Below are 16197 nucleotides of genomic sequence, written 5' to 3'. Positions count from 1 at the left end.
AGGACAAACCCAGCATCTTATCAATGATGGATTTTGTCAATGAATGTGACCAAGCAATGTCCGTATCATATAAACAGGTGAAAATGAACAGCCGTATACGCAAGAGTGAGAAATGTAGGAACCCACAGACTGAAAAAATGCAAGTATTGGAGTTATTCTAGTATTTCTATGTGCGCTTATTATTTTTTAATAACATGTATTTAGTGGGGAGAATGGAGAAAGACTGCTCTATTTAGCTACGGTTTCATTTCTAAATGTGGATGTGCCACACAGTGAAATCCGGCTGCAGGCATTTGGCTATTTTGAAGCACTTAGCTCTATAGAAAGTCATTCTTCCAAGAAAAAAAAAAAAAGGATAGGCTGGCAGGCAGCACTAACCACAAGTCAACAAGAAAGCAATGTGGGACACTGGTTACTGGGTGGCAACTCAACTCCGGTCTGAACCAAAGAAAATAAAATGCTACACATTTCCGAGGATCACTGGAAGACGAGAGCTATCACGTTTCTCTAATTTCGGCTCATGCTATCCACTATAAATGTGACTCTGTCTCATGCTCAGAATTTCTCAACTCTGAATAACACAAACAGCCACCCCAGTAACGTCACGCGTAGCTGGATTTACTAAAATAATCTCAGATTTGTGTCTGGCAGAGGGACCTGGGAAAGGTGGGGTTTTAAAACACCAAGGGGCCCATTTACTAATTGCATTTTTCCCCTACAAATCTTGACAATTTCCTATATTTCCTACATTTCTTAAAAGCTCTAGTAGAGATTTATAAAGTTGGAAAAAAAAAAACACACGAAAATGTCTAATGCAAAACTGCCCCAAGCAAAAGTTATTGAGGTTATATAAAAGTCAGTGGGAGCTGCGCTCATCTTATTGGACCACTCTTAATCAATTTGGACTTTTAGAGGTTTTCGGATTTTTTCTGCTAGGAATTGTGCTAAAGTCTCGAATTTTTAGACGTTTTTGCAGTATTCTTATTTTTTACAGTGCTTTTTTTTGTCATTTTAATCAATTCCATGACATTCGTGGTTTTAGTTTGTTTAGTTGTGGTTTTTAGAAACCTCTTCTCCACCTTTAACTAACATTTAATATGTATCTAAGCAACTTTTCAATTGGTCTTAATTATTTATTTTGTATAGTTTTTTTATTTTGCCTTTTTCTTCTGATTTATTCCAGTTTTCAAAGAGGGGTCACTGACCCCATCTAAAAACAAATGCTCTGTAAGGCTACACATTTATTGCTATTGCTACTTTTTATTATTGGTCTTTCTTTTCAGGCCTCTCCTATTCATATTCCAGTCTCTTATTCAGATCAATACATGGTTGCTAGGGTAATTTGGACCCTAGTAACCAGTTTGCTAAACATTGCAAACTTAAGAGCTGTTGCATAAATAGCTGAAAAATCACAAATAATAAAAAATTAAAAGCAATTTGCGAATTGTCTCAGATGATCATTCTCTACATCAGGGATCCCCAACCTTTTTTTACCCGTGTGCCACATTCAAAAATAAAGAGTTGGGCAGCAACACAAGCATGCATATAGTTCTTGGGGTTCCAAATGAGGGCTGTGATTTGGTAGCCTCCTATGTGAACGGATAGCCTTCTATGTGAACGGGTAGCCTCCTATGTGAACTGGTAGCCTCCTATGTGAACTGGTAGCCTCCTATGTGAACTGGTAGCCTCCTATGTGAACTGGTAGCCTCCTATGTGAACTGGTAGCCTCCTATGTGAACTGGTAGCCTCCTATGTGAACTGGTAGCCTCCTATGTGAACTGGTAGCCTCCTATGTGAACTGGTAGCCTCCTATGTGAACTGGTAGCCTCTTATGTGAACCGACAGCCTACAGGATTTTGTGTGTGGCAGTGCACTTGGTTTTATGCATTTGAATTTCATTTTTAATTTGAAAAGGACTTTTATCATACAGCTTTTTATGTCTGGGCGACAGGTCCTCTTTAAAGAAACCAGTGCTGGGATTTTCTAGATAAAAAAAAAAACAAAAAAAACAAAAAAAAAAAAACACCAATGGCACTTTCTAAACATTACGGTATTCCTATAAAATACTCACCATTCAGTAGACTGAAGCGTGGGGGACTCATTCTGCGCTATGTGGTATAAGGCACTCATTGCATTCATGTTAAACAGAGGAGGTTTCCTTTCAGCTATGGAACAAAAAATAATCCAATATGATTCACATTCATATTAAATTATCCCATCTACAGAGCAAATGGTTTTTAACAGATTATCAGTTAGCACAGGCATGTCCAAAATCCGGCCCGCGGGCCAATTGCAGCCCGTTTTTAAATTTACACCGGCCGGCAGCCTCCATAATAATGTGGCCCACCAACACCCGGCGACAATTTGCCTCTTCTTCGGATGACTAATCTCCCCTGAATGCCTTCCCGCCAGCTACAATGTAAATTGCCAGTGGGATGGCACTCGAAATGCTTTGTTTCCAAAGTCATCTGAAGTTGCCTCACAAGGAAATTTACATCCCGCCAGAAATTTACTTTCTAGCTGGTGGGAAGGCATTTAGGGGAGATTAATCGCTCAATGAATAGGCAATTTGTCGATGGGCAACTAATCTCCCCCAGTAGCCACGTCTGCCACCACCTTAACTGCTGTACTGCAAGTTGGAGTGATATCACCCCCCCCCACAGCAGCGTAACAACAGAACAATGGGAAGGTAACAAGGTAGCGGCTCCCTAACACAAGATAACAGCTGCCTGGTAGATCTAAGAACAACACTCAATAGTAAAATCTAGGTCCCACTGAGACACATTCAGTTACATTGAGTAGGAGAAACAACAGCCTGCCAGAAAGCAGTTCCATCCTAAAGTGCTGGCTCTTTCTGAAATCACATGACCAGGCAAAATGACCTGAGATGCACCTACACACCAATATTACAACTAAATACACTTGCTGTTATGTGCTATAATAGCATCTATAGGATATTTATCTGTAGCTATAATTCTGTAGGGTAAATAAAGGCTTGTGGAATTACCTAACTCGACACAAGTGATCCCAAGAGACCAGACATCCACCTTGCCATCGTACTGCCCTTCATCCATGGCTAAGATTACTTCTGGGGCCATCCTAAAATAACGAGGCAAGAAGCAACAATATTAATGCACATCAAAACACAGATGAATGTATGAGAAAACAGAACACTTTTTTTCTTTAAACTGTTGCTAAAGGATAATACACTTTACAAGCTACCACTTAATAGGGGTTATTGTAAGAGTCCGTGCAACAAGTGCAAGAGTACTATGGGCTGCTCCAACAACAACCCTGGCCCCCTCCAGTCACTTTTGAATGGCATGGTCTGATGCACTAGATTCAATGAGCAGTTCACAGAGGCCTGTGGCTATTTGCATAATGCAAAATAATGGGCGACTGTTTTTTGCACTGTGGATGCGCCCTATTGACTTCATACATTGCTTCTCTCCTTGCAAACATCTGCAAAAACTATTGCAGTTATACTGCAGTGTTGCCTTAAGAATCCCACATAGTGGGTCATACCAAGGTTAATAGTTTAAGGGGTTCAAACAAAAAACTAAAATGATGCAAACATACTCAAGAGTACTTTTTTACATTAAAGTGTTTTTTAAAGTAATGAAAATATCTTTTACTGTTGCCCTGCACTGGTAAAACTGGTGTGTCTGCTTCAGAAATACTACTATAGTTTATATAAGCAAGCTGCTGTGTAGCCCTGGGGGCAGCCATTCAAGCACAGGATACACAGTAGATAACAGATAAGTACTACTATAGTTTATATAAACCAGCTGCTGTGTAGCCATGGGGGCAGCCATTCAAGCACAGGATACACAGTAGATAACAGTTAAGTACTACTATAGTTTATATAAACAAGCTGCTGTGTAGCCATGGGGGCAGCCATTCAAGCACAGGATACACAGTAGATAACAGATAAGTACTACTATAGTTTATATAAACAAGCTGCTGTGTAGCCATGGGGGCAGCCATTCAAAGGAGAAAAGGTTAAAAAAGCAGATAACAGATCAGCTCTGTAAAACAGAATGGTGTTATCTGGTATCCACTATTTAACCTGTGCCATATAGTCTTTTTTCAATTTCCGCCATTGCTACACAGCAGCTTGTTTATATTTAATAAGCTGTTATCTACTGTGTATCCTGTGCTTGAATGGCTGTCCCCATGGCTACACAGCAGCTTGTTTATATAAACTATAGTAGTACTTATCTGTTATCTACTGTGTATCCTGTGCTTGAATGGCTGCCCCCATGGCTACACAGCAGCTTGTTTATATAAACTATAGTAGTACTTATCTGTTATCTACTGTGTATCCTGTGCTTGAATGGCTGCCCCGATGGCTACACAGCAGCTTGTTTATATAAACTATAGTAGTACTTATCTGTTATCTACTGTGTATCCTGTGCTTGAATGGCTGCCCCGATGGCTACACAGCAGCTTTTTTATATAAACTATAGTAGTACTTATCTGTTATCTACTGTGTATCCTGTGCTTGAATGGCTGCCCCGATGGCTACACAGCAGCTTGTTTATATAAACTATAGTAGTACTTATCTGTTATCTACTGTGTATCCTGTGCTTGAATGGCTGCCCCGATGGCTACACAGCAGCTTGTTTATATAAACTATAGTAGTACTTATCTGTTATCTACTGTGTATCCTGTGCTTGAATGGCTGCCCCCATGGCTACACAGCAGCTTTTTTTATATAAACTATAGTAGTACTTATCTGTTATCTACTGTGTATCCTGTGCTTGAATGGCTGCCCCCATGGCTACACATCGGCTTGTTTATATAAACTATAGTAGTACTTATCTGTTATCTATTGTGTATCCTGTGCTTGAATGGCTGCTCCCATGGCTACACAGCAGCTTTTTTATATAAACTATAGTAGTACTTATCTGTTATCTACTGTGTATCCTGTGCTTGAATGGCTGCCCCCATGGCTACACAGCAGCTTGTTTATATAAACTATAGTAGTGTTTATGAAGCAAACACAGCAGTTTTACCAGTGCAAGGCAACACTGAATTATACTTTTATTACTTTAAAACACTTTCATTTTTTGATGTTACTGTTCCTTACGTGGTTTCTGAGACATGCTTAGACTGCAAATACCAAGCTTTCAGTTCAGCAGTTCCCTACGTGGGGCATAGCCAGTTTTGGTAGCAGTCACTCTTTACCTACGGTGAAGTAACTTCTATCCCAAAAGAGATGAAAACCCCAGTAGCCTAGACAATATGCTGAGAAGTGAAAGGTCGTCACTCTCTGCACTACAGAAATACTGTACAAGCCTCGTGTCCATTTTCTCACCAATATGGAGTCCCCACAAAAGAATTGGCAGGAGATACTATCGAAGCGGAGCCAAAGTCAGCCAGTTTCACCTGACCCGGCTCTGTGAGAAGAATATTCCCTGCTTTGATATCCCTGAAAGAAAATAGGATTGTTATAGTGGTTTAAAAAAAAAATCTGTTTCCAATTCTATGCAAACTAGGATTATCAACCTCAACACACATTTATAAAAGATACAACACCATTACATATACTGGAAAGCTAAGTTTGGATACGGTCTAGAAAGAGATTTAAACATTTTTTTAAAACGTATTTTAAACAGTAGCACAGACGAATAAAGTCTTCTCTTCGAATACCCTTGTTCGTACACCAATAAATGTCAAAGAGAAACAGCTGAAATAGGCCTAAAATACACATTTATATACTACAGACGTCCATCTTCATTTTCTAATGCACAACGTTATGAGCAGTTATGCACTTACCTATGGATCAAATTATGAGAATGCAAATAAGCTAATCCCTGCAATGCCCCATGGGTGATCGCTGCTATTTCTATTTCTTGCAATGGCTTTTTATGTACTGCAACAAAAAACATAAAAGGATATATCATGCACCATGAAATATACGCCATTTGTGCTTTCAAAAAAAACACACACCACCTGGCAACTGCTCAACCCCATAAACATAAAGACCACATTACCTTCTAGTAAGTCTGATGCAGATCCTAGGCAATACTCCATGACCAGCTGGGGAGGAAAAAAAGGTAAATAGAGCATTAACGCACTGTATAACATTTTAAATGTATTGGGTCATATGTATACTGCTTAAAGGACCAGTAACAGCAAAAAAAATTTTTTAAAAAAATTGTTAGTATGCTACGAAAACCAGCACATATTAAAGGGATACTGTCATGGGAAAAATGTTTTTTTTTCAAAATGAATCAGTTAATAGTGCTGCTCCAACAGAATTCTGCACTGAAATCCATTTCTCAAAAGAGCAAACAGATTTTTTTTATATTCAATTTTGAAATCTGACATGGGGCTAGACATATTGTCAGTTTCCAAGGTGCCCCCAGTCATGTGACTTGTGCTCTGATAAACTTCAATCACTCTTTACTGCTGTACTGCAAGTTGGACTGATATCACCCCCCTCCCTTCCCCCCCAGCAGTTTAACAACAGAACAATGGGAAGGTAACCAGATAGCAGCTCCCTAACACAAGATAACAGCTGCCTGGTAGATCTAAGAACAACACTCAATAGTAAAACCCATGTCCCACTGAGACACATTCAGTTACATTGAGAAGGAAAAACAGCAGCCTGCCAGAAAGCATTTCTCTCCTGAAGTGCAGGCACAAGTCACATGACCAGGGGCAGCTGGGAAATTGACAATATGTCTAGCCCCATGTCAGATTTTAAAATTGAAAAAAATCTGTTTGCTCTTTTGAGAAAATGGATTTCATTGAAGATTTCTGCTGGAGCAGCACTATTAACTGATGTGTTTTGAAAAAAAACATGTTTTCCGATGACAGGATCCCTTTAAAATCTTTAAAGTCTTTATTATCGGCGCTCAATTGCTCTTCCCTGGCTATCTCCTATAAGGAAGGCAGGGAGGAGAAATGGAGCGCCGCATGATGGATCGCCGATCGCCTTTTCTGAAGAGGAGCGCAAACAGAGTTTCGGTAAGTTATTTCTTAGAGATTTAGTGACTTTAAAGTTTAATATGTGTTGGTCTTTTTTTCGTAGCATACTAACACATTTTTTGCTGTTATTGGTCCTTTAAGAGTTTCAATATACAAGATTATAAATATTGCCATTTACATGTGCTGGGGGTGCGCAGAAATACAATTTTGCTCATTCCCCCATATACAAAGTCCTACTTTGCTGTTCTCAAGCCATAATTAACCCTAAGCATTTTAGTTCCCTCATATCAATAATGTATATAGACAGAGGTATAGTTACTCATTTATACTCATTTAAGCAGCAGTGAGATGAAACGTCTCTTACCCATGCCGTGTGCTCCCTTAAATAGCAGCCTTTGTACTCTATACTGTTGGGGTGCTGTATCCTTTGTAGAAACTTCACTTCTTTGATGATATCCTGCCATTTCTAAAAAAATAAAAATAAAAAAAATAAATAAAATCCACATACAAAAGTTGCTAGGAAGGAAAAAATTTGAGAATTACAAGAGTCCTCAGCACTCAACCCATTATCATATATTGCAATATATGGACAAACAATCCCTGTGTTGTTTAAAGGGTAAGGCATTTTTCAGTAGCAGTAGCACAAAATGTCTCTGTCTTAAATATATTGATAATGGGTTGAGTGCAGAGGACTCTTGTATTTGACTATATGTATTTTGTGGTCACACCCTCATTGCACCCCCGCCTAATGGTTTTAAAAACTAGTGGTGAGCACAACTTTCCCTTGTTTGTTATAGGAAAAAATTAGAGGACAATTTTGTACTGTAAGGGTCAGGGCACACAGGCAGATTCGGGGAGAGTAGTCGCCAAACCTCAACTTATTTTTGGAAATTAATCACCCCGAACTGCCTCCCCTGCTGGCTAGAATCTAAATTGCCGGCGGGATCGCACTCGGAGTGCTTCTATTTTCCAAGTAGCCTCACGAGGAAACTTTGGGCGACTTCTGAAAACGAATCGCAGGCGATTTACATTTAAGCCGGCAAGGGAGACAGTTCGGGAAGATGAGTCGCCCCGAAGAAATGTAGATTTGTTGCCGGGCTACTAATCTCCCTGAATCTGCCTGTGTGCCCTGACCCTTAGAGTTTAAGCACACGTGAGGCAATTTCGGGCGACTTCGGAAATCTAAGTGCCGCGAGTGCATTGTCGCTGGCGTTTTGTCATTATAGCAGGCAGTTCGGGGAGATTGTCGCCCCGCAGAAGAGGCGATTAGTCGCCAGGCGACAATCTCCCTGAATCTGCCCGTGTGCTTGTTGAACCCTTAAAGACACAGATGAAGTCACATAAGTAAGTAAAGTAAAGATAAAAAAAAATAAAGAAATGAATTGCCACTTCACAATCATAGCAATGTTATGTGTTACATTATGTGTGATCCTCAAGATCGTATTTTCGGGTGATATCAATGGGTCAATTCTGCTTGTGACACTTCCATATTGCATTAATCTATGGTGTTCACACTCCTGCTAATAAGTGGAAATGGAAACACAGTATGGGCCAGAGATTTTGTTTACAATGGCCCTTTGAACAGTATCGTTTTATAGGATCTTCAAATCTGATCGTTGGTATCTAGCAAATCTGAAGGCTGTGACCATTCCAGTCTATCCTAATGTTGTGTCAGGATTAAGTATAAGCAACAATTTGGCTGAATATCGATTTTTGCATTTCACCCAACAAAAACAGAGATAAAACTCCCCATATGCACTGCCCTCAAAGAGAGAGAGAACTTTATATATTTTGGTATGTTTCCTGGTGTACAGCAGACCTGCACTTTTTGTTTTTGATATACCCTTTAAATTCGTTTTTATAGTTACCTATCCAAAAATATCACCCTGGTTTCTCTACCCAGTCCATCTAAACCTGCCCTGTGTACACCCAAACCACAATAAGAATAAATAACCTGGGTGAACAAGCCACAGATGTAAGGTCCTTAAGAGTTATTCAGCACATTTTTGTTTTTATAAAAACAGACACAATATTTATCTTAAAAGAGAAACTCCACAAAAACATAACTTAAGCTTTTTGAAAAGTAAAACTAATTTCAAGCAACTTTGCAATATACATTAAGTAAAAAAATATTCAGACTTTTCATGATTTTTAATGGATTCTGACAGTTCCCTAAGCCCAACCCCCTGCTCTCCTGCTGATCTGTCGGACTACTTTGCTGAGCTGTCTGACTACTGTTACTTTGTATCAACAGCCATCTGTCCTCAGCCTGTATCCTCAAACCCCACAATTCCCTGCACATGTGATTTCAATAAGGAAAGGAACATCCCAGTGCAATGCATTGTGGGTTATGTAGTTCCTGCATGCTGTCTGTAAGCTGGGGAGAAGTTGTTACAATTTATAACAACAGTGTTTAGTCCCTCCTTCCCTGCCAGGATTTCAAATGATGCAGAAAGAGAAGAACTGTTAAACTGCCAAATTTTAGCATAGAAAATGCCATTTATTTAGACTTTTTGAAGAAACAGGTAACTGTGATGGGTATATTAGGGGTTTCTGTGTTATGTTATCCTCTATCAAATTTTGGTTTGGAACCTGGAGTTCCCCTTTAATCATGTATAGCTGCACTCCCAGTCTTACCCACAAGATGGCACTCTCATAGTATGCAGTACCTAGAACTAATTGAGGTATAAACCTAATGTTATACTTGTTAACCACTAAACCTCAGGACTGAGCTCAACCTGGTTAACAGGTAACATACATAACAGACCGAATCTGAGCTTCAATACAGAATGCTCCGGACTTGGTGTTTTCCAGATTAGGTGCCTTCATGTAATTTAGGTCTCTATATAATAGTTCTACTAAAAAAACGCTTAAATATCAAATAAACCCAATCAAATCAATTTGCCTCCACCAAGCTGGGAGCAAGTACAAGGTACTGTTTATTATTACAGAGGAAAAGGACATTTTTGAAAATGTCAATTATTTGCTTAAAATGGAGTCTATGGGAGACGGCCTTCCTATAACTCTGAGCTATCGTGGATAACGGTTTTCTATACCCGTAGTTACACCTTTTACATCAGACCACCGAAATGAGTTGCTTTCCACCCTACTTCCCACCATCCGACACAAAGTTATCCAGTAACATGCCCTACTGCCTCTTATACGAAAAAAAAAATCAAATTGCTGGAATGTGCTGGAATGTGCTAAAGTCTTTTTATGCTTTACTTCCTCGTAAGTTCATGGAACGGTGTCTATTTTCTTGCCCTAGGTGAGTGGCAGAAATACTGGAGTTTGAAAATAGAAAACAATGACAGCCAGTAAAATAAATGGGAGACTTACAAAATAAAAAAATCCCTAGGTGTGTTGGCCGATAAGCTTTAATGGCCTTATGGTATGACTTAGGACCTTTTGGTATGACTGGGATTATTGCTCATTTGTTTATAAAGACTATAGTAGTACTTATCTGTTATCTACTGTGTATCCTGTGCTTGAATGGCGGCCCCCATGGCTACACAGCAGCTTGTTTATATAAACTATAGTAGTACTTATCTGTTATCTACGGTGTATCCTGTGCTTGAATGGCTGCCCCCATGGCTACACAGCAGCTTGTTTATATAAACTATAGTAGTACTTATCTGTTATCTACTGTGTGTCCTGTGCTTGAATGGCTGCCCCCATGGCTACACAGCAGCTTGTTTATATAAACTATAATTGTAATAACTCATTTGTTACTATTCCTTTAAGCCACAGAATATTGCCATTGTAGGACCCCTACCCAAACTGTACTCGCATTGTCTTTCTCTGTACACTACTTCTATGAGAACCTCTGGTTCCAGGACAGAGAATCTTTGGGAGTAGAGGAGGACTGCACTTCCCAAGTCCGACCCGCACCCAACCCTAACCTGCAATGGTTTGCCAAATTTTGACCAAAACCTGCCCAACCTACACATCACCATTACCCAAGCAGTATTGTAATAATGGATATAGCTCAGGGATTGGCCAAAGCAATTCTTGAAGCAACAAACACAATTTATAGCAAAATGAAATGTAAATCCAGCCTTGGCTACAATTTGCTTTGTGTCATGTGTATGAGAAGTGTAAGTGTGACACATGAATGTCTGCGTCTTTTCACTTTCCTTCACTACCTTACTTTGTTTGCATATGGTTTTCCCCAAACTGTTTTTCTTACACTTTTCTGTATAATGGCAATTTTTTGGAATATAAGCAAACTGAGGAAAATCAGGTTTACCTTTCCCAAACGATGGCTATGGACACAAACCACATCCTTTACATCTGGGATCCATGAAGTCACATATTCTATCATTGTCTATGAAGAAAGAATAAAGGGGTACTCACCTCATTGGACTGCTTCCCACTATAGGACATTTTCTTGATGGCAACCACTTCACTAGTGCGAGCATCATGTGCCTGAAAAAGAAAGACAGGGTATTTAATATGATGTTTTATAATTATCTGTTTCATTACGGAGGTATATTGATCATACCCTCTTAGGGTCACTTTACCACTCTCCAGTCATACCCATAATGTAGTGGGCAATAGCGATGAGCATTGGTAAGAGCATTGTCAGGATTCTGTTAGCCTTTCTGACTAATAATTAAAGAAGTGGTTCAAAGACTTATATGGACAGCATGTACTGCATTAACTTTATATACAATACATATGATGGTAGTAACAATACAAGTACCCTATAAAAATGTAACCCTAACGAGATGGGGGTGGAGCCAAAATTAGTGATTGACTGGACTAGAAGAGGGTGGGATTACCCTGGCTTTAAATTCTGCAATGTATGTGACACTAGTGAAGATCACTCTGGAGAACCACATGCGATTCAGTGTATTTTATTTAAACACAACCTGTTTCGGACAGACATGTCCTTCATCAGGTGCTAGCACCCGATGAAGGACATGTCTGTCCGAAACATGTTGTGTTTAAATAAAATACACTGAATCGCATGTGCAGTGGCGTAACTAGTTGTTACTGGGCCCCATAGCAAATTCAATTTAGGGCCCCCAAATATTTATAAGTTGGCCTATTTTACCAAGATATATTAAAATTGCTCATTAATTAGGGTTTCACTGGGCCCCCTACACTCCTGGGCCCCCCTGCAATTGCCGGGTCTGCTTCCTCTATAGTTACGCCCCTGCGCATGTGAACTTTACTTTTACCTTGGATATATTGTGGCTTGGACGGTGCCACTGACTCTGTTGTATAGAACCCTGATACAATTGGAGTGAGGGACCACCCGACAACCAAGAGACACTAGTGAAGACACTTATGACTAGTGACAAGTAACAGAGGGTGCGAAACGCGCAAAGTGGATTTTTTGAGGGTCAGTATGTACCATTTATGTGTATTTACTTTTATATATATAGTAGCTTCCAGGATATATATATATATATATATATATATATATATATATATATATATATATATATATATATATATATATATATATATATATATATATATATATTTTATTATTGTTGACCAATATAGATATGGACCGTGCATTTTTGAGCTTGATGGGTAGATGTCCAAACACTTAAAATTGCTGCAACTCCTTCCTATGGAATAAATACATGTAAAAAATAAGTTCTGAGAGTTTTGTTCTCTGACAAGTTAGAGATGCTCGGGCGTGAAACTGCTCGGAATTGCCCTGCATACAATTACATTTCTACTAAAACCTGTGTGTTCTTACTGGCTCGAATGCTTTTTCAGAACTTCAACGGAGTGTAAATGAAAATAGAATATGTTGCTCTCATCTGAAGTTGCTTAAAATCTAAATAGTTCTGTTTGTTCTGCGAAATTCTCAGATCGATTTCTCAGCAGTATCTCCGGAGTATTAGTAACTATTGTATCAAGTCTAACAGCTGCCTGTAATGAAACTCAGGGATTCTGCTCAGCAGGGACAAAGAAATGTATCAACTAAATGTATCAATTTAGAACAGTTTACAGGGTCGGCGACCCCCCTCCCAGAGCTGCTTTAGAAAGTGAAAAAAGACACTTTACACTTCAATATTGGAAAAACTGTGACAAATAGAAAATAATTGGAAAAAGTCGTTATTTCTGGTGATCTATCTGAAAACAACAACCCCTTTAATGTTCTTGTCTCTGGGGTTTCAGTCTGGCAGCTCCAGGAGCATCTGAACTGTTACAATTTGCTACAGTTAGGTGATACAATTAGTTGATCCATTTCTCAGCAGTATCTGTGGGAATATCAGCAACTATTGTATCAATTCTAACAACTGCCTGTAATGAAACTCAAGGATTCTGCTCAGCAGGGACAAAGATAAGAGATGTATCAATTTAGAACAGTTAGAGAGTCGGCGACCCCCACCCCTCCCAGAGCCGCTTTAGGGTAAGGGCAAACCTGGTGATTCGGGGAGATTTAGTCGCCTTGCGATTTATGGCCTCTTATTTTCGGCGACTAATCTCTGTCTTACGCCGGCTATAATGAAAAGTCGCCTGCGGCATGGCACATGCGGCGCTTCGTATTCTGAAGTTGCCCGAAGTTTCCTCGTGAGGCAACTTCGGAACACGAAGTGTGCCATGCCGCAGGCGACTTTACATTATAGCCGGCAAAAGCAGTGGCGGGCCAAGCCAACCGGGCGCCCTAGGCGACCCGGGTGGCCACCGCGCTCCCCAACATGCTCCCCTCCACGATCTCCTCCGTGCTCCCCTCGTCGATCGCTCGAGCGGACGTGCGCGCTCCTGAAACCATTGTGCGCACAACGCCGGAGGAGAGAGTGTCACAGCGCTGGAGGCAGAGCAAAGCGACCGACCGAGGGGAGTGGTGAGAGGCAGGGAAAGTGACTGAGGGGAAGGGAAGGAGGCGGGGAAAGTGACTGGGGAGATGGGGTAAAGCGCTTGAGGGGAGGGAGGCGGGGAGGAGCGCTGGAGGAGTGGGAGGAGCAGCGAACATGGACTAGGGGTAGGCAAAAGTCAGGTACCTGCCCAGCGCCCCACTTTCGTTGCGCTCTAGGCAGGTGCCTCTTCTGCCTACCCCTAGTTCTGGCCCTGGGCACAAAACAGGGGGAAGGCATTCGGGGAGACTAGTCGTCCCTAAGAAGAGGCGACTAAATCGCCCCGAATCTCCAGATATGCCCTTACCCTTAGAAAGGGAAAATTTTTAATTTAGACTTCAACATTAGAAAAACAGTCACAAATAGAAAATAGAGAGTAATTGAAAAAAGAAAAGCCTTTAATTCTGGTGAACTGGAAAAAAAAGTGTTTGCAGGAGAAGCACCCCTTGAAGAGAAAAAGCAGCCCTGCGTGCCCTCGTCCCGTCTTGTACAACACTGTAGAAAAACATCTTGAAATCTTGCACGTAGCCGAGATATTTTAAACGTGAAAAGAAAAAAGTTGCATCACTGCAGAGATCAAAAGGGTAAAATCAGTAGCAAGCATTGTAGTTCGTTAATTGGGCATAACTTCTCTCAATGCAAGTGAACTAAATTACAGCTTTACATCTATGGTCCGGCAAGTCCCTTATTCTTGCGAGGTACCAATAAAAGGTCAGGTACAGTTATTAACAGTAAACTAATTAGGTAAAACTGAAGCTACACAGAGCACTAAACACTGACTTAATTGCAAAGAATTCATTAACATGGAGTACTTACAAGGACAGACAGATCAATTTGAAATAACGAGGACACTTCAATTATCCAGAATGCTCAGGTTTTTCAGATTAAGGGGCTTTCTGTAATCTGGATCTCCAAACTTTAAGGGAGTCATTTATTAAATTTCGATTTTTTTTTTTTTTTACTGATCAGACTTTAAAAGGGGAAAACACTATTTTTTCGTAGGAAAAAAACCCAAATTGTTTGTGATTTATTAAACCCCGATGGTGTTAAGAGTCAAGAGTAAAAAAGTGATCCATCCCAGACCTGCCGAGTTCATGCAGAAGACAAGGGCAGATGGAAGAAATCCTGATCTGCGCTGGGTTTTTGTACAATAATCCAAAAATTTCAGGGTTTTCAGTCGATAATCTGAAAATGTCTCAGTTTTCACGGACGAATCCGAAAAAAATTTGTACGATTCGGATTTTTAAAATCATTTTATCTTTTCCAGCACAATAAATTTTGCTGTCTGTCCGGATTTTGTCGGTTTTCAGAAAATCGTGAGAACATTTAAATACACTTAATATGATTGGTTTGCCTCCAATATGATTGGCTTGCATCCAATAAGGACTTAGTTGGGATCAAGTACAAGGCATTGTTTTATAATTACAGAGAAAAACAAATAAATGTTCTAAAATTTGTAGGGATGCACCGAATCCAGGATTCGGCCTTTTCAAGCAGGATTCGGATTCGGCCGAATCTTTCTGCCAGGCTGAACCGAATCTGAATGCTAATTTGCATATTCAAATGAGGGGCGGGAGAGGGAAATCACGTGACTTTTTGTCACAAAACAAGGTGAAAAATGTTTTCCCCTTTTTAACCCTAATTTGCATAGGCAAATTAGGATTTGGGTTCCCTTCTGTATTCGGCCTAATCTTTTGCAAAGGATTCGGGGGTTTGGCCAATCCAAAATAGTGGATTCGGTGCATCCCTAAAAATTTGAAATGATATGATTAAAATGGAGTCCATGGGAGATGACCTTCCTGTAATGTATCTGGATAACTGGTTACCATATAACGGATCCGATATATGTACTAAATGTATTTTGTTATGTGACCTTTACTTAAAGGACCAGTGGCTTGATAAAAAAACTTAAAAAATTCGTTTGTATATCACGAAAAAAAAACACCAAGACAAATTAAACTTTAAAATCGCACAGCCTTTATTAAGAAATAACCGAAACTCTGCTTGCGCTCCTCTTCAGAAAAGGCGATCCGGCGTGCGGCGCTCGATTTCTCCTCCCTGCCTTCCTTATAGGAGATAGCCAGGGAGGAGAAATTGAGTGGCGCACGACGGACGCCTTTTGTGAAGAGGAGCGCAAGCAGAGGTCCGGTAAGTTATTTCCTAATAAAGGCTGTGCGATTTTAGCGTTTATTTAGTCTTGGTGGGTTGTTTTCGTAGTATACGAACAAAAATTTAAAAAAAAAATATGTTGTTGTTACTGGTCGTTTAAAACAAGGCCGGCAGCCTGTTGCACAGCTCGATATTTAACATCAGTTTAGTATTGTTTGCGTCAACAGCTTGTATTGTGGTGAGCTGGTGCTAGTGATAAGCAGATGCTGAGCAACTGCCACTCCCAAGTGTCAAGCTGCACAATAACTGATGCAGAACATAGCAA

General features: G+C 40.1%; 1 protein-coding gene across 2 annotated transcripts in view; it reads right to left on the bottom strand.

The window, feature by feature from the left end:
* Positions 1-16197, bottom strand: part of taok1.S (TAO kinase 1 S homeolog) — a 74972-nt gene that overhangs the window by 17440 nt on the left and 41335 nt on the right. For both annotated transcript variants that reach the window (NM_001086009.1, XM_018248003.2), the window contains 7 exon segments: positions 2072-2165; positions 3008-3099; positions 5321-5434; positions 5782-5878; positions 6000-6045; positions 7304-7405; positions 11296-11367. In NM_001086009.1, the coding sequence (NP_001079478.1) occupies positions 2072-2165; positions 3008-3099; positions 5321-5434; positions 5782-5878; positions 6000-6045; positions 7304-7405; positions 11296-11367 (617 nt within the window).

The sequence above is a fragment of the Xenopus laevis genome, chromosome 2S (genome assembly GCF_017654675.1).
Source record: "Xenopus laevis strain J_2021 chromosome 2S, Xenopus_laevis_v10.1, whole genome shotgun sequence".
NCBI lineage: Eukaryota > Metazoa > Chordata > Amphibia > Anura > Pipidae > Xenopus > Xenopus laevis.
The sequence above is the reverse complement of the archived record's forward strand: the minus strand, read 5'-3'. Positions and strand labels throughout refer to the sequence as shown.